At 42.6% G+C, this 19,736-nt stretch overlaps 1 protein-coding gene across 1 annotated transcript; it reads right to left on the bottom strand.

The window, feature by feature from the left end:
* Positions 1–787: 787 nt before the first annotated feature.
* On the bottom strand, positions 788–18,910 carry LOC109884170 (insulin-like growth factor-binding protein 2-A). Its single transcript, XM_031824017.1, has 4 exons — positions 18,246–18,910; positions 5,024–5,199; positions 2,583–2,723; positions 788–2,038 (listed from the first exon to the last, which is right to left on the bottom strand). Exons 1-4 carry the CDS (start codon positions 18,631–18,633, stop codon positions 1,880–1,882), a joined length of 864 nt encoding a protein of 287 aa, XP_031679877.1. The 5' UTR covers positions 18,634–18,910; the 3' UTR covers positions 788–1,879.
* Between the last annotated feature and the right edge of the window lie 826 nt (positions 18,911–19,736).

The following is a 19,736-nucleotide window of genomic DNA, read 5'->3' on the forward strand; positions in this document are numbered from 1 at the left end:
TACCATGAAACACCTGAACATAGGCAATCATGTGGGTTTAGCTTTGAACTGGGTTGTACCATGAAACACCTGAACATAGGCAATCATGTGGGTTTAGCTTTGAACTGGGTTGTACCATGAAACACCTGAACATAGGCAATCATGTGGGTTTAGCTTTGAACTGGGTTGTACCATGAAACACCTGAACATAGGCAATCATGTGGGTTTAGCTTTGAACTGGGTTGTACCATGAAACACCTGAACATAGGCAATCATGTGGGTTTAGCTTTGAACTGGGTTGTACCATGAAACACCTGAACATAGGCAATCATGTGGGTTTAGCTTTGAACTGGGTTGTACCATGAAACACCTGAACATAGGCAATCATGTGGGTTTAGCTTTGAACTGGGTTGTACCATGAAACACCTGAACATAGGCAATCATGTGGGTTTAGCTTTGAACTGGGTTGTACCATGAAACACCTGAACATAGGCAATCATGTGGGTTTAGCTTTGAACTGGGTTGTACCATGAAACACCTGAACATAGGCAATCATGTGGGTTTAGCTTTGAACTGGGTTGTACCATGAAACACCTGAACATAGGCAATCATGTGGGTTTAGCTTTGAACTGGGTTGTACCATGAAACACCTGAACATAGGCAATCATGTGGGTTTAGCTTTGAACTGGGTTGTACCATGAAATGGATTGTACCATGAAATACGATGGCTTATCTATACCTAGACCTCCAGTAAGAAAATGAGACACAAGATAGCAGGGCATACGCCCGAATGAATACACAATCAACGTACAGGAAGTTACCATCCATTTAATCATGTACTGCATCTTATAGCAAGACGTTCTTTATCACAAAACAATTCTACATTTCTATTTGTGTTCCTGTTAACGAGGAAATCTAAAACGTGTATTTGTGTTTGTAACAACAAGACTTTGTCTATGTGGTTTTCCTACAGTGTATAGAAGACGTATGTGTATTCAAAAGGCTATAGAAGGTAGGTTTCATAGTTTTAGTAGCCTACCAACCTGAAGGCGTAGAACACTGTAAAACAAACAAACGGTAGGCGGAGTTGAGTACACAACCACCAAACATTTGACATGTTCACTTCCCAGCACCAGAAAGTAAGACACTTGGGCTGCGTTTACACACGCAGAAGATCTGATCTGACTGGTCAAAAGACGAATCGGTGTCAAAATATTAGAATTGGGCTACCAGTGTAAACACAGCCACACAAACACTAAGTAAGTAAGACACTAATCCCTTAAAGCGTCAATTCACCGTTTAGTTTTTTGCTTCACATATTCACCTTTCAAATAAGTCAAATCATTTTTTCATGACAACATTTCTCTAGATACCCTACAACAGATACATTGAATACAAGAGGTCCATAGGGGTGAATACTAATTGCCAAATGTGCATATTATTGGAATTTACGTGCAAATCGCCCATTGACATCAATGCTTGAATTTTACACAAAAGTCTGAGATGGACACACAGATTTCTAGTTAGAATTCAGCCCATAGTAAACATTCTTCTCATTAGACTTTGTTCACCACAGAAAAGCTACGAGAGGAGGGAAAGAAAGAGAGATCAATGAAAATACCAGTTAAACACTGACTTCCTTTGAAATTGCAAAGAAGAATGGGTTTCATCTTTGTTGCCTGTCACATCCTATGCCCTTGCAGTGGAATTTGTTCTCAAGCCAAGACACATTATGGTGGTTACATTGTACGATATCGCTGAGAATTGATTTAATACCAAACAAAACTATACACAGAAACAGACGCACAAACATTTTGATAGCTTACTCAAGTGTTTAGAGTACTGCTTCCTCTGTTGTGTTTTAACACTCAGGCCGATCAAAGGGAGAACCAGGGCCGTACTATTTCTGGGCTGAGGCGAGGGTGTCCATCTCTGGCCCTCTAAGGTACTGGCTGCAGTTTGGGTCTCCCCTCACGGTCGGTGCTGATGGGATGGGCCGACCGGTGTGTGGGTTGACGCACCAGCACTCCCCCCTCTGGCCGTGCAGAGACATCTTACACTGAAACACAGAATGAACATGTGTTTGTGTGTGTGTCTCTGTGTGTGTGGATGCTCCTGGGCCAAGAGTATTCTGTTTGAGGTTACACTGCCCCCTCTTGTCACAGTTGGGGATGTGCAGGGTGTAGTCACCTGTTTGAGGTTATACTGCCCCCTCTTGTCACAGTTGGGGATGTGCAGGGTGTAGTCACCTGTTCGAGGTTATACTGCCCCCTCTTGTCACAGTTGGGGATGTGCAGGGTGTAGCCACCTGTTTGAGGTTACACTGCCCCCTCTGTCACAGTTGGGGATGTGCAGGGTGTAGTCACCTCTTTGAGGTTATACTGCCCCCTCTTGTCACAGTTGGGGATGTGCAGAGTGTAGTCACCTGTTCGAGGTTATACTGCCCCCTCTTGTCACAGTTGGGGATGTGCAGGGTGTAGTCACCTGTTTGAGGTTATACTGCCCCCTCTTGTCACAGTTGGGGATGTGCAGGGTGTAGTCACCTGTTTGAGGTTATACTGCCCCCCTCTTGTCACAGTTGGGGATGTGCAGGGTGTAGTCACCTGTTTGAGGTTATACTGCCCCCTCTTGTCACAGTTGGGGATGTGCAGGACATACAGGTCTTCCAGTGGGCCTCGGTTATCTCTGAAGGGCATCTTAGATATCCTCTCCAGCACCTGGTCCAACTCCTGCTGACACTGAATCTACAGTACACAACAGGCAACACCAGTCACATGATTAATAGCCTGGGAAATCTCAGACCTTGGAGCAACAGGCAACACAATTCACATGATTAATAGCCTGGGAAATCTCAGACCTTGGAGCAACAGGCAACACAATTCACATGATTAATAGTCTGGGAAATCTCAGACCTTGAAGCAACAGGCAACACCATTCACATGATTAATAGTCTCTGACTATTACACTGGGGCCGAGCTCCCTGCCATCCAGGACCTCTATACCAGGCGGTGTCAGAGGAAGGCTCTAAAAATTGTCAGACTCCAGCCACCCAAGTCATAGACTGTTCTCTCTGCTACCCACGGCAAGAATACCGATGCACCAAGTCTGGAAAGGACTCTTGAACTTCTACCCCCAAGCCATGAGACTGCAAAATAATTATTTGAATAGTTAACCAAATAGCTACCCGGCATTGACCTTTTTTGCACTAACATTTTTGACTTATCACATACGCTGCTGCTACTGTTGACTATCTGTTAGCTTAATTCTAGCTATATGTACATATCTCAATTCCCAGGCAGGGTGCTCTTTAGAATATATTACGAGTTTGGTTTGGATGGGCTTAAAATGCAGACGGGATTTCTGCTCGTGAAAAACAACGTTGTAAACTTGTAACGCTAACGTTAGCTGTCATGACACAAGCAAACAACTTACTTGCCAAATACACTCATTAAAAATATCTAGCTAAAATACCGATTTTGTGTCCGGTGGTAGGCTAATTTTTTTGTCAGGACATGAACGGAAAGGCTCTGGACTGATTTCCTGCTCGAGTCCCATTTCCGCCTCTTGTCCCAACCGTTGCTGGTACTGTCAGCAGACATGTGTGCTGGAACACTGGATACATTGTGGGAGACAAACCGTCAGCCTAGGGAGACTACATGATTAATGACCCAGCAATCAGACCACTGTTTGAGAAAAGAAATAAAACATTCTCCAAAATCATCTACAAAGGTTAAGAGCTGGATTCTCGGAGGAATAATAATCCACAGGAAATGAAATGAAAGCACTACAAAAATATAGAATACAATTATTAATTCACATGAAAATGAATGTTTCCCTCACAGGTATAACTGAGAGTAAATTATATTTGCATGACTAATTCTATTCATGGATTATTGCCAAAGCACCTGATCGCCTAGGCGTTATGGCTTCATCAATAGTAAAACGATTGGAATGTTCATTTCTTTGCACTTACAGTCTCTCCTGATGGGTTTTGATGTGTTGCCAAGACTCACTAATATCCGGGGCAAATGGTTCTATTTTAAACTTGGCATCCGTGAAATGCCAAAATCATTATCCTCAAGGAAAATCACTCAATGTGGGAAAATAAGTACTGGTAGTAGTTTATAATAACTTCTTGAAATAAAGCATTTATAATAGTTTAGTAAACCGTTTATTCAGGCAGTGCTGGAATGTCTACCAATGGCATGTCCATCATTTTGTGAGAAATTACACCGGTCACTCAGAACATTTACCAAGCATTTATAAAGTATAAACAGTGCTCACTTTAAATGAGGCCACGCAAGAACACTTAACTAATGATTAGTAGATGGTTTATAAGGACCGATATTAAACAGCTTATGAACGATCGTGTTAATTATTATGACATAGTTATTCATAAATATAAATATGTGAATTCCTGGCTTACTAACATTTACATATGTGGGTGTAATGATGAATAAACTATTTATTAATCCATTATAAATGCTTCATTACAAGGTGTTATTATAAAGTACTACCAAAGTCATTTCCTAGGTCGGTCTACAACAGGACGCCAGGCCCGACTTCAAGGAAACAATACAGTTTTCAACAGTAGGGTCTTGTACTGTCATGTGTGAAACATTTACACCTTCCCCATGGTCACGTTCAGTACGCTTCAAATGGGGGCAAACGTTGTCAAACAGAGGGCTCTCTTGTCCAATAGAAATGCTTATCTACATTTTCCGATTGAAAAAGCTGACCTTAACTGTCCAAATTGGCAGTAAGACATTGTTAGCTGCTGGACACCATCAGGTCTGCTCCAGAAGATGGCAGCAGTGCACTAGGTTCTGTTAAGACTGACATGGACACTGCTAATCATGATCCCAGGTTCACTAACTGTTTACTAACAGATGCGACGCACTAATGGTCTCGGTTTACCAAGGCAGCGTCTCAAATGGCACCCTATTCCCTTAATATGGGCCCTGGTTAAAAATAGTGCCTTATATAGGGAATAGGGTGCTATTTGTGATGTAGCCTAACTGTTTACTACTAGGTGTTTACTAACCTGCTTGCCACGGGGAGTTTTGGGGTCCTCCGGCTTGTTACTCTTCATCTTGGTCTTCATCTCCTGTCGGTGCTGGCGCATAGCGTTCTCCTTGGGCCCCAGCCATGGGTTGTCCTTAGTGGCCTTCCTCACCGGGGGGATCTCTGTCAGGCTCGTGTCCAGGTCCACCACCTCCCCTGAGGGACAGACACGCACGCAGACACAGATGCATGCACAGACTCACACACATGCACATACGCACGCACACACACACACACACACACACACACACACACACACACACACACACACACACACACACACACACACACACACACACACACACACACACACACACACACACACACACACACACACACACACACACACACACACACATACACACACACACACACATATAAACACAGTCAAAACAGCTCTATGGAATGATAGGGCCAGCAGGTTGGATTTAGTACATTTGGCAATGGCAGGCATGGTGAATCTTTCAGCGGAAATAGATACATCTTTAAAGGTGCAATATTTTGGACCTTTTTCAAAAATATTGTGAAATATTATTATTTGTTTATTTTTTTCCATTTTATCTTCCAAGAATGAGAACCAATAGTGAACATCTGGTTCTGTCTGTGTACACTTTTCTGTTAACTCTGGGGCACCTTCACTTGCTATGACTAGTGTCCTCCTCACCTCCAATGTCAAGGCATGTCATGAAAGGGCACTAGCTCTTTTTCATGTCCGACTGATTAGAACGAAAGCTTGAACAGCAACTACCCAGAACTAACACACCACACTATCTGGGGAAGGGAGGTAGAAGTCCTCAGCTGTTTGACCAGATAACCTGTGGTTAAACATCAACCAAACAATGCAGGGGGCATGGCCCTGCGAGTCCACTAGCTGTCCATGCTATTCCTGACAACAGACAGAGCGGTGGCTGAGGGCCCACTAGCAGCTCTCCCAGGGCTCTGGGACCGTCAAAATGGAAGAATAACAGAAACGGCAGGGGGGAGGAACAGTTGGCTGGACCTTGTTTTGAAGAAATCTTAGATGAATAAACTTTCAGAGTAATGTATTGTTTACAAACTCTCTGTACTGTCAGGCTGTCCAGTGACATACCACTATTAACGACATAGGTTATAAGATATAAATAAGATATAACAGGGTTGGCCGGCCCTTAAGTGAAGTGTATTCTACACCAAGGAAGGAGCAAGGGGGTCCCTCTGACGTTTACAATCCAGTAGATATATAATATGTAATATGTAATACCTACATGTTTCAAACAGACCACCATAGTCCCTGTGCCTAAGATAGCGGAGGTAACCTGCCTAAATGATTACTGCCCTGTAGCACTCACGTCGGTAGCCATGAAGTGCTTTGAAAGGCTGGTCATGGCTCACATCAACACCATCATGCCAGAAACCCTAGATCACTCCAATTTGCATACCACTTCAACAGATCCACAGATGATGCAATCTTAATCGCACTCCCCACTTCCTTTCCTTGGACAAAAGGAACACCTATGTGAGAATGCTGTTCAATGACTACAGGTCAGCGCTCAACACCAATATGCCCACAAAGCTCATCACTAAGACAAGGACCCTGGGACTAAACACCTCCCTCTGCAACTGGATCCTGGACTTTCTGGCGGGCCGCCCCCAGGTGGTAAGGCAACAACACATCTGCCAGGCTGATCCTCAACACTGGGGCCCCCTCAGGGGTGCGTGCTTAGTCCCCTCCTGTACTCCCTGTTCACCCACGACTGTGTGGTCAAGCACGAATGTAACACAATCATTAAGTTTGCTGACGACACAACAGTGACAGATCTAACTTCAGCTCTCCTCCTGAGAGGATCAGATCTAAACATCTAACTTCATCTCTCCTCATGAAATTATCAGATCTAACTTCAGCTCTCCTCATGAAACTATCAGATCTAAACATCTAACTTCATCTCTCCTCATGAAACTATCAGATCTAAACATCTAACTTCATCTCTCCTCATGAAACTATCAGATCTAAACATCTAACTTCAGCTCTCCTCATGAAACTATCAGATCTAACTTCAGCTCTCCTCATGAAACTCTTTGTGCTCTCAGTGTCCTTTGCAGAACAGAGGGCAGAAGTCAACTGGAATCAGGTGTGAGACATGCACAAACACACACACACACACACACCCACACACACACACACACACACACACACACACACACACACACACACACACACACACACACACACACACACACACACACACACACACACACACACACACACACACAAATTAAGTTGTTTTCATATATTAGATCATCCCAACTGTCTCCAACTGTAATATACTGACTCCAGCTTCACGGAGGAAACCTGAGAAGGTCTGAGTCTATTAAATACCACACACACACACACACACACACACACACACACACACACACACACACACACACACACACACACACACACACACACACACACACACACACACACACACACACACACACAGACACACAGAGACACACAGAGACACACAGAGACACACACGGACAGGGTCAGGACCCCACTCTAAGGGGACCCCGTTCCTGCAGTACACTCTGTTCCACCGATCCACAGAGGTGGGCCTGGGCTTTGCAACGTCAACAGAGCTGCAGCTCCATTATTTTTACTTTGTTGTCCGGTCCACTGCTTGAATGAATACAGCAGACAAAAGGGATGAGTGGCTTCCTTGCTTTTTTAATAGCTGATATTTGTCAAATTCCCAGAACAGCACAAAGGAGAGAAGGTTCATGTCGGACAGTCTAGACTCTAGTCAACTGAGCAGATGGCCCATGGATGGAGAAGGGGAGACTTGATAGGTCAAACCAACACACATTCATGGTTCAAATGATCCCTTTAATTCTCCCCTTTAATCTCAATGTGACTTATTGTGTAATACATGAATATTACCTCACTCTAGGGCCAGCATAGTGATAATGATACTGTATTTCCCCGTGTTTATGTGTATATATAACATATCACCTTCACAATTGACTGTACAGTCGTGGCCAAAAGTTTTTAGAATGACACAAATATACATTTTCACAAAGTCTGCTGCATCAGATTGTATGATGGCAATTTGCATATACTCCAGAATGTTATGAAGAGTGATCAGATTAATTACAATTATTTCCAAAGTCCCTCTTTGCCATGCCAATGAACTGAATCCCTCAAAAACATTTCCACTGCATTTCAGCCCTGCCACAAAAGGAACAGCTGACATCATGTCAGTAATTCTCTCATTAACACAGGTGTGAGTGTTGACAAGGACAAGGCTAGAGATCACTTTGTCATGCTGATTGAGTTCGAATAACAGACTGGAAGCTTCAAAAGGCGGGTGGTGCTTGGAATCATTGTTCTTCCTCTGTCAACCATGGTTACCTTCAAGGAAACACGTGCCGTCATCATTGCTTTGCACAAAAAGGGCTTCACAGGCAAGGATATTGCTGCCAGTAAGATTGCACTTTAATCAACCATTTATCGGATCATCAAGAACTTCAAGAAAAGAAAGTCCAGCAAGCGCCAGGACCGTCTCCTAAAGTTAATTCAGCTGCTGAATCGGGGCACCACCAGTACAGAGCTTGCTCAGGAATGGCAGCAGGCAGGTGTGAGTGCATCTGCACGCACAGTGAGGCGAAGACTTTTGGAGGATGGCCTGGTGTCAGGAAGGGCAGCAAAGAAGCCACTTCTCTCCAGGAAAAACATCAGGGACAGACTGATATTCTGCAAAAGATACAGGGATTGGACTGCTGAGGATTGGGGTAAAGTCATTTTCTCTGATGAATCCCCTTTCTGATTGTTTAGGGCATCCGGAAAAAAGCTTGTCAGGAGAGGACAAGGAGAGCGCTACCATCAGTCCTGTGTCATGACAACAGTAAAGCATCCTGAGACCATTCATGTGTGGGGTTGCTTCTCAGCCAAGGGAGTGGGCTCACTCACAATATTGCCTAAGAACACAGCCATGAATAAAGAATGGTACCAACACATCCTCCGAGAGCAACTTCTTCCAACCATCCAGGAACAGTTTAGTGACGAACAATGCCTTTTCCAGCATGATGGACCACCTTGCCATAAGGCAAAAGTGATAACTAAGTTGCTTGGGGAACAAAACTTTGATATTTTGGGTCCATGGCCAGGAAACTCCCCAGACCGTAATCCCATTGAGAACTTGTGGTCAATCCTCAAGAGGCGGGTGGACAAACAAAAACCCACAAATTCAAAAACCCACAAACTCCAAGCATTGATTATGCAAGAATGGGCTGCCATCAGTCAGGATGTGGCCCAGACGTTAATTGACAGCATGCAGAGGTCTTGAAAAAGAAGGGTCAACAATGCAAATATTGACTCTTTGCATCAACTTAATGTAATTGTCAATAAAAGCCTTTGACACGTATGAAATGATTGTAATTATACTTCAGTGTTCCATAGTAACATCTGACAAAAATATCTAAAGACAATGACGCAGCAAACTTTGTGAAAATGTATATTTGTGTCATTCTCAAAACTTTTGGCAATGACTGTACAGTAAAGCACTTTGGGGAGCTGTAGTTAAAAAGAGCCAGCTCCATAACTGCTTCCCATTATCCTTTACAAGGCCTGCTAGGACTCTCCTCCTAGAATCACACAGTCAGCACAGAGCAAGTGTGTTTACCTCACAGCCAGGCTATCTGGCCTGAGAGGCTCCTCCACAGCGTGAAGCTAGCTGGGGCTGGGCAGGTCCTGACACGTAGACACTGGCTGCACCCAGCCAGGCATCTATCCACCCCTGAACTGACTGACTGCAGGCTAAACCTGGGACTCTGGATGCGTCCCAAACAACACTGTATCCCTATGTGACTCTGGTTTAAAGTAGTGCACTATATAGGGAAAAGGGAGTATTTTGCCATTTGGGACACACACACCTGGCTCAGGAGGACAGAGAGACAGGGAGACGGAGGCAAGCCAGAGCCCATCGAACCTGCAGGGCAGTACGGACAATTACAGCACACACATACAGAGAATAGAGAGAGAGGGGAGAGAGATGGTGCCCATCTTTCCCATTCCTTTGGGATTGAGGCTTGTAGACGTGACCTTGACATTAGACCACTTTTGAGGTCTGAAAAGTCCAGATTAACTTTGAAGAGTGAACATATCCATATCTCCTTTATTAACAGAGACAATAGGACACCAGATTAGCGTTGCATTTCCGGGACTTTCAATAAATTCTCTGGTTTGCCCGAAATCCCGGTTGGAGGATTTCGGAGTCAGGGGGGAATAATCAGGATATCCAGAATCTTCCAACCAGGATTTCTGGAAAACCAGGGAATTTATTGAAAGATGAAAATGAATTTTGCAACCCTACACCAGACATGTGATCCAAGTCATGGCACCAATGTAACAAGTCAACTGGCCTTGATACACAAACCACCAGGATCAATTCCTAAGACAGTAGCTCTGCCTGCAGCCATCGGGCTAGCCATGAACAACAGATCTTGGGTGATTGCAGCAGCCAAATGCATTGGCCTCCTTCTGTACACACATACCCAGCACTTAAATCTCCTTCAACTCCATTATCTTCGGTGAAGAAACATCAAACCATCTGTCGAAGCCAGCCCTATCCCCTGCAAAGTCCTTTTACAGGTCCCCTTCCAACCCCACTCAGCTCAGTAACATTTCAAACATACTTTGTGTTTTCTCCAAGCACCGAAGAGAGAGAGGGAGGGAGGGGAGTGGAAGGAGGGAGGGAGGGAGTTTAGGGAGGGAGGGAGCCAGCGAGAGAAAGAAAGGAAGAAAGAAAGAAAGAAAGAAAGGGGGAGAGAGAGAGAGAAAGAATGAAAGGGAGAGGGAGAGAAAAACAGAGTGAGAGAGAAAGAGAAAGGGAGCAGGTTTATTCTGGAAGGCATGCTGAGATTCTTAGCATGGCTTCGGGTGAAGTTGCAGCCCCAGGGGTGGATGGCAGTGATGCCTGTGTTTTAGAGAAGCAGGAGGGATTATCAGGGGCTATTTCGGGCCTGCGGGCACCGCCTAGGGGGCTGGGCACCCCAGCAGTGGACCCATGCAGGTACAGATGAATACCCCTCGTTAGGGAGCCGTGTTATTCCACCGCCCAGTTGCAGCCAGATGGTCAGGATCTGTTTTCCTTGTAAAGCTTTGAGGTTTTTTTGTTGGTCTTTTGTGGGTGGGGTTGTGGGTGGGGTTGTGGGTGGGGTAACCCTCCCTCTGTTGGATAAGTGGCAGCCCAACGATGTGATCCTGATGGGAGGATGAGTGATGAACCTTGGTGTGTCTCAAATAGCACCCTATTAAGTTAACCTTTATTTTAGCAGGGTCTCTTTTGCAAAGGAGTGCACTACTTTTGACCAGGGCACATTATAGGGAACCCTTTGGGACGCTACCCTTCTGTTAAATATATATTTTTAATAGTATGTCTTTGTATTCGCGTGATGTATTATTGACTACGACGTGTCTTTACGTAATAATATGATATACTCCCCATCTGCCTGTTGTGGAATCAATCTCGCCCCAACGTCTCTATTTACATCATTCTCTGACGCATCGCAGTAAACCGACTGTAGCTGTACCACTTGATATTGACAATGAGGGGCTACTGTCTAGGCATAGGCTGGTGGGCTAATAAAGATGCCCATCCACCACAGGGTTCAGGTAAGGAGGAGACACGGGGTGCACCACAGACAATGAGGAAGGTTTTCATATCACGTCTTCCATGGATGAAAGGCTGCATGCCAGTCATGCATTAAGGCCTGTATAGCATGAGATGAGTAGCATGAAGGAATGCATATAGGCTGCTCTGCATTTCCCAGTGATCCAATCTTGGAGAATGCAGAACACGGTTTCCTTGGTTATAACATGTTTTATTTTTATTTATTTTATTTTTTATTTCACCTTTATTTAACCAGGTAGGCTAGTTGAGAACACCTTTATTTAACCAGGTAGGCTAGTTGAGAACACCTTTATTTAACCAGGTAGGCTAGTTGAGAACACCTTTATTTAACCAGGTAGGCTAGTTGAGAACACCTTTATTTAACCAGGTAGGCTAGTTGAGAACACCTTTATTTAACCAGGTAGGCTAGTTGAGAACACCTTTATTTAACCAGGTAGGCTAGTTGAGAACACCTTTATTTAACCAGGTAGGCTAGTTGAGAACAAGTTCTCATTTGCAACTGCGACCTGGCCAAGATAAAGCATAGCAGTGTGAGCAGACAACAAAGAGTTAACACAGTAGAAACCAAAGGGGGAGTCTATATACAATGTGTGCAAAAGGCATGAGGAGGTAGGCAAATAATTACAATTTTGCAGATTAACACTGGAGTGATGAATGATCAGATGGTCATGTACAGGTAGAGATATTGGTGTGCAAAAGAGCAGAAAAGTAAATAAATAAAAACAGTATGGGGATGAGGTAGGTGAAAAGGGTGGGCTATTTACCAATAGACTATGTACAGCTGCAGCGATCGGTTAGCCGCTCAGATAGCTGATGTTTGAAGTTGGTGAGGGAGATAAAAGTCTCCAACTTCAGCGATTTTTGCAATTCGTTCCAGTCACAGGCAGCAGAGTACTGGAACGAAAGGCGGCCAAATGAGGTGTTGGCTTTAGGGATGATCAGTGAGATACACCTGCTGGAGCGCGTGCTACGGATGGGTGTTGCCATCGTGACCAGTGTTCACATAATAACAGTAAGAAGTAAGCTTTATGCGACAACTCATTGCATTTGTGTGTATTACGTGTGTTCTGCCAGATGAGAAAGACAGGTAAGTTAAGAGATGATTATTTTGATACATGAGCGGATGTGACTGTTAACCAATGCTTTTTTAGTTTCAATTATAAACTGATCCTATAAACTCCTCACAAACTCTTTATTAAACAAGCCCTTTATTAAACAAGCCCTTTATTAATCAAGCCCTTTATTAAACAAGCCCTTTATTAAACAAGCCCTTTATTAATCAAGCCCTTTATTAAACAAGCCCTTTATTAAACAAGCCCTTTATTAAACAAGCCCTTTATTAATCAAGCCCTTTATTAAACAAGCCCTTTATTAAACAAGCCCTTTATTAAACAAGCCCTTTATTAATCAAGCCCTTTATTAATCAAGCCCTTTATTAAACAAGCCCTTTATTAATCAAGCCCTTTATTAAACAAGCCCTTTATTAAACAAGCCCTTTATTAAACAAGCCCTTAATTAAACAAGCCCTTAATTAAACAAGCCCTGTAACGGCGTTCTTCGTTTGTAGAAAGAGAGGACCGAAATGCAGCGTGGTGGTTACTCATGACTTTAATGGAAAAGTGACACATGAAATAACTATACAAAAATACAAAACAACAAACGGAACGTGAAACCTAATTACAGCCTATCTGGTGAAACTACACAGAGACAGGAACAATCACCCACGAAATACAAAGCGAAACCCAGGCTACCTAAATACGGTTCCCAATCAGAGACAACGTGAATCACCTGACTCTGATTGAGAACCGCCTCAGGCAGCCAAGCCTATACAACACCCCTAATCAGCCGCGATCCCAAATACTACAAACCCCAATACGAAATACAATAACATAAACCCCTGTCACACCCTGGCCTGACCAAATATATAACGAAAACACAAAATACAATGACCAAGGCGTGACAAGCCCTTTATTAAACAAGCCCTTTATTAAACAAGCCCTTTATTAAACAAGCCCTTTACTAAACAAGCCCTTTATTAAACAAGCCCTTTATTAAACAAGCCCTTTATTAAACAAGCCCTTTATTAAACAAGCCCTTTATTAAACAAGCCCTTAATTAAACAAGCCCTTTATTAAACAAGCCCTTTACTAAACAAGCCCTTAATTACACAAGCCCTTTATTAAACAAGCCCTTTATTAATCAAGCCCTTTATTAAACAAGCCCTTTATTAAAGTGAAGTGTTACTGCTATTAATTATCCCAAGGTTTAATCTGTTTCAACAAGCAGGAAATGTGATGTAGCTACCATGGCCTGAGTTGTCATAGATTGTGGTTTCGCACGTCGGCCTATTTAGACAATGAAAACGTGTGTAACCGGGGTTGCTTTTTGCATAATCTCGTGGACACACCAGATTGTGTCCAGAAGTTTCAATCACTCTGTATACTGGGAAGCTTAAACCTGCAAGAAAGTGGTTAATAAGGGACTGTTTGAAAGGGAGTCATATAAACATTGCCTCATTTTGTTTTTACAGGTAACATACTGTGAATTCTGTCTGAAGTACATTATAAAACTGTATCACCCAGGTGTACATAATATTACTGTGTAACCCAGGTGTACATAATAGTACTGTGTAACCCAGGTGTACATAATAGTACTGTGTAACCCAGGTGTACATTATAGTACTGTGTAACCCAGTTGTACATAATATTACTGTGTAACCCAGGTGTACATTATAGTACTGTGTAACCCAGGTGTACATGATAGTACTGTGTAACCCAGGTGTACATTATAGTACTGTGTAACCCAGTTGTACATAATATTACTGTGTAACCCAGGTGTACATAATAGTACTGTGTATCCCAGGTGTACATAATAGTACTGTGTAACCCAGGTGTACATTATAGTACTGTGTAACCCAGGTGTACATAATATTACTGTGTAACCCAGGTGTACATAATAGTACTGTGTAACCCAGGTGTACATAATAGTACTGTGTAACCCAGGTGTACATTATAGTACTGTGTAACCCAGTTGTACATAATATTACTGTGTAACCCAGGTGTACATAATAGTACTGTGTCATCCATGTGTACATTATAGTACTGTGTAACCCAGGTGTACATAATAGTATAGTACTTTGTAATCCATGTGTACATTATAGTACTGTGTAACCCAGGTGTACATAATAGTATAGTACTTTGTAATCCATGTGTACATTATAGTACTGTATAACCCAGGTGTACATAATAGTACTGTGTAACCAAGGTAAATATAATAGTACTGTATAATCCATGTGTACATTATAGTACTGTGTAACCCAGTTGTGCATAATAGTACTGTGTAACCCAGGTGTACATAATAGTACAGTGTAACCAAGGTAAACATAATAGTACTGTGTAATCCATGTGTACATTATAGTACTGTGTAACCTAGTTGTGCATCATATTACTGTGTAACCCAGGTGTACATTATAGCACTGTGTAACCCAGGTGTACATAATAGTACTGTATAACCCAGGTGTACATTATAGTACTGTATAACGCCGGTGTACATAATAGTACTGTGTAACCCAGGTGTACATAATAGTACTGTGTAACCCAGGTGTACATAATAGTACAGTGTAACCAAGGTAAACATAATAGTACTGTGTAATCCATGTGTACATTATAGTACTGTGTAACCTAGTTGTACATCATATTACTGTGTAACCCAGGTGTACATTATAGTACTGTGTAACCCAGTTGTACATCATATTACTGTGTAACCCAGGTGTACAGAATAGTACTGTGTAACTCAGGTGAATATAATAGTGCTGTGTAACCCAGGTGTATATAATAGTACTGTATAACCCAAGTGTACATTATAGTACTGTGTAACCCAGGTGTACATTATAGCACTGTGTAACCCAGGTGTACATAATAGTACTGTATAACCCAGATGTACATTATAGCACTGTGTAACCCAGGTGTACATTATAGCACTGTGTAACCCAGGTGTACATTATAGCACTGTGTAACCCAGGTGTACATAATAGTACTGTGTAACCCAGGTGCACATTAAAGTACTGTGTAACCCAGGTGTACATAATAGTGCTGTGTAACCCAGGTGTACATAATAGCACAGTGTAACCCAGGTGTACATTATAGTACTGTGTAACCCAGGTGAACATAATAGTACTGTGTAACCAAGGTAAACATAATAGTACTGTGTAATCCATGTGTACATTATAGTACTGTGTAACCCAGGTGTACATAATAGTACTGTGTAATCCATGTGTACATTATAGTACTGTATAACCAAGGTGTACATAATAGTACTGTGTAACCAAGGTAAACATAATAGTACTGTGTAATCCATGTGTACAATATAGTACTGTGTAACCCAGGTGTACATAATAGTACTGTGTAATCCATGTGTACATTATAGTACTGTATAACCAAGGTGTACATAATAGTACTGTGTAACCAAGGTAAACATAATAGTACTGTGTAATCAATGTGTACATTATAGTACTGTGTAACCCAGGTGTACATAATAGTACTGTGTAATCCATGTGTACATTATAGTACTGTGTAACCCAGTTGTACATCATATTACTGTGTAACCCAGGTGTACATTATAGTACTGTGTAACCCAGTTGTACATCATATTACTGTGTAACCCAGGTGTACATCATATTACTGTGTAACCCAGGTGTACATTATAGTCCTGTGTAACCCAGGTGTACATAATAGTACTGTGTAACCCAGCTGTACATAATAGTACAGTGTAACCAAGGTAAACATAATAGTACTGTGTAATCCATGTGTACATTATAGTACTGTGTAACCCAGTTGTACATCATATTACTGTGTAACCCAGGTGTACATTATAGTACTGTGTAACCAAGGTAAACATAATAGTACTGTGTAATCCATGTGTACATTATAGTACTGTGTAACCCAGTTGTACATCATATTACTGTGTAACCCAGGTGTACATTATAGTACTGTGTAACCCAGGTGTACATAATAGTACAGTGTAACCCAGGTGTACAATATAGTACAGTGTAACCCAGGTGTACATAATAGTACTGTGTAACCCAGTTGTACATCATATTACTGTGTAACCCAGGTGTACATTATAGTACTGTGTAACCCAGGTGTACATAATAGTACTGTGAAACCCAGGTGTACATGATAGTACTGTGTAACTCAGGTGAACATAATATTACTGTGTAACTCAGGTGTATATAATAGTACTGTGTAGCTCATGTATACATAATAGTACTGTGTAACCCAGGTGTACATGATAGTACTGTGTAACCCAGGTGTACATAATAGTACTGTGTAACTCAGGTGTACATTATAGTACTGTGTAACCCAGGTGTAACCCATCCCTTACATGCCAGGCTGTGAATACATAGAAACAGTCAGAGTAGAAGAGAAACAGTTGGAGCAGAGAAATATAGGATGGCGTCATAGCAATTCACTGTACTGTAGGCTAGGACTGTGGCATCTGGCTGTAGCAAAGCAGACTGCAAGTAGCTATTTCAGGAAGAGTTCCACCATAGAAATAGTATTAGAACACCACTACCTCCTAAGACCCAACTTATCTCTGGCTACATGTGCAAGTGTAGGTTACTCCACGTGCATTTCTAGTGCTACTGTCTGTGGTGACCTGGCCCTAATCCATTTAAACTTTTCAGGAATCACAGGTTCTCCTTCATAATCTAATGAAATGTTACATTTGGCAGATGGGGACATTGACATTAGGTTTAGTAGAAATCACACCATACTGAACGAGCTTCAACAAACACTCCATGACTAGTTGACAGTGGTTGGGGTACAAAGTCCAAATTTCCAATCAATGTGGCATTATTTTACTTCTCTCTCCTCTCTCATGTTATCCAATTCAATAGGAATGTTTTGGGATTTCTGTGTAAAACACAAGCTGGGAATGTTATTTCAGGGTATAATCAAGCATACAGTAAGTCTTAAAGTATAGGCTTGCTTATACAGTGTATTTTATACAGGAATAATATTGATAGGTAAGGGAGTCTATTGGATTCCAGCAAGGGCCCAATAAGTCAACACATGGAGGTCAATAAGTCAAACTAGTCCAGTGTAGTTCTGGTTGTTGTTGGAGACTGATGGATGATACTACCTGCAAAGGTTTCTTTCATTTGTGATTAGGACATATAGCCCAAAGCCAAATATAGGCTTATAGCATGTGCAGTTCAATTCCGTACATATTAAAGGCAAAAGTACCTTGATAAAATTGTGTTATAAAAGTGTTATACCTGTGTAATAACAAATCATTCAAATAAATAGGTGTTTTAGAGCGGGTTAATTACAGTTTCAATGTTTATATGAGCAAATGGACGCCAAAATCATTAGCTTAGACTGCTGCGAATTAAATAAATCACAATACGGCCCACGCTAAGGGCTGTAAACCACCCCAATGACAGAGCAATTATAGATTAAAGCCTACTAATGATCATACTTCCCAAACTTCCTCTCTGTTCCATTATAACACTGTAAATGTATCAAGCTTGTTGAAACTGACCGCTAAATTGCTCCGGGTGCTCCTGGCTCCCCGTGGGCTCGGTGACCACTTTGTGTCCGCACAGCCCCAGCCCCTGGACCAGCTGCTCGAGAGGCAGATCGGAGTCCGGCTTCGGGTAACACCGGAGTCCGCTGGAGCATCTCGGGGTGTACACGCCGCATAACTCGCCCTCTTGCCGGGCGCACACCGGGCAGCAACCGCAGCCCGGTTCGCGCACTATCTCTGCACAGGTCTCGGTGAGCTTCGGGCACGCAGCCTGACGTTCGGCGGTGCAACTCGGGCAACGGAAGACCATCTCCGCGAAAGAAGCTCCCACGAAAGCCACCGACAGCAGCAACAAGCTGCAGCCTGAATACGATATCATCCTCGGCGTGGAACGTCTTGTCATTTAGTGAGGCGATGGAACGCAACTCCAGGTAAAATAACTGTGCATGCGAACAGGTGAAGCCAGCGGATGGGTTGAGTTCTGCAGGGTCCTACTAACCGCAGATAAATTGACAGCTCGTCAGACCAGTGGTGCGTATGGAAGAGCAGCAGGCAAACCCCAACAGGCAATTTTGTGCTATGACGAAAATATTATATAGCCTCTCAAGTTTTCATGCACAAGTATACCTAAGACCAGTCCAAATGACAAATGTTATTTTGTAATCAACTTACATTAGGGTACTCAGCCAGGTGTCTCTGGCCAACTGTTGATGAGGCCTGTATATAGATAGATTTGGTGATTTATTACAACAAGCAGAAATAACTTTCAGACAAACCCAAACACACATAGGATACACTGATGTGATGCCCTATAAACGTTCTATTTAAAATGATTCTGATCAATGGAAACTAAGAAATGTCAGTTCTAGATACTATCCCCATTATAGGCTATGCAGCCTATTTGTAATAGTACTATTGTTGGAAATGTGCAAAAAATACACTGTACAATAGGGAAAGGCAAGAAGAGAATGTTCTATGTGGTAGTATCATGCAACTCAATGGAGGAAAACGAGGCAGCATTCCCTTGGCTGGGCCTGAGACTGAGAGAGGCAATATTCCATACTGTAGCATGTTTATTTTTATCAGCATGCACCCTCTCCCAGAAAATAAATAAATAAACAAACATAAACAAAAAGCATTCCTTCCATGTCCATTGACACTTAATGAAAGCCCTGCCCAGACGCTGCATGCCATTCCCTACCTGGTGGGCGCTGTGTATGTTGCCTATTGATCAGCTGGGGCCAGGCGCTGAGGTGTCGTGCTTACATACCAAACAAGCTCCCATTAACCCGTCCAGTGAGTGCTGTGGTTGCCTGGGAGACTAATTGCTGTTTATTTAAGGGCACAGAAATAAACATTGCATATATACTGTAACCATACTCTCCAGCCAGGCAGGGAGTCACAGATATAAAGGTGGATTATTTTGTTTTGTGGGTGCCCTCTGATTTCATGGTATTTCACCTATTTATGGTCGGCATCCCGGCTCGGCCTTGAGGGCGGACGCGA

Source organism: Oncorhynchus kisutch, linkage group LG5 (genome assembly GCF_002021735.2).
Source record: "Oncorhynchus kisutch isolate 150728-3 linkage group LG5, Okis_V2, whole genome shotgun sequence".
In the NCBI taxonomy this organism is placed as follows: Eukaryota; Metazoa; Chordata; class Actinopteri; order Salmoniformes; family Salmonidae; genus Oncorhynchus; species Oncorhynchus kisutch.

Bases quoted from the DNA above. Each gene is read 5' to 3' on its own strand.
- LOC109884170 (XM_031824017.1), bottom strand. From the start codon at position 18,633: ATGACAAGACGTTCCACGCCGAGGATGATATCGTATTCAGGCTGCAGC. The intron at 5,200-18,245 runs GTCAGTTTCAAC...TCTGTCCCTCAG, and splicing joins GCACCCGGAGCAATTTAGCG to GGGAGGTGGTGGACCTGGAC. The intron at 2,724-5,023 runs GTTAGTAAACAC...TGTGTACTGTAG, and splicing joins AAACTCCCCGTGGCAAGCAG to ATTCAGTGTCAGCAGGAGTT.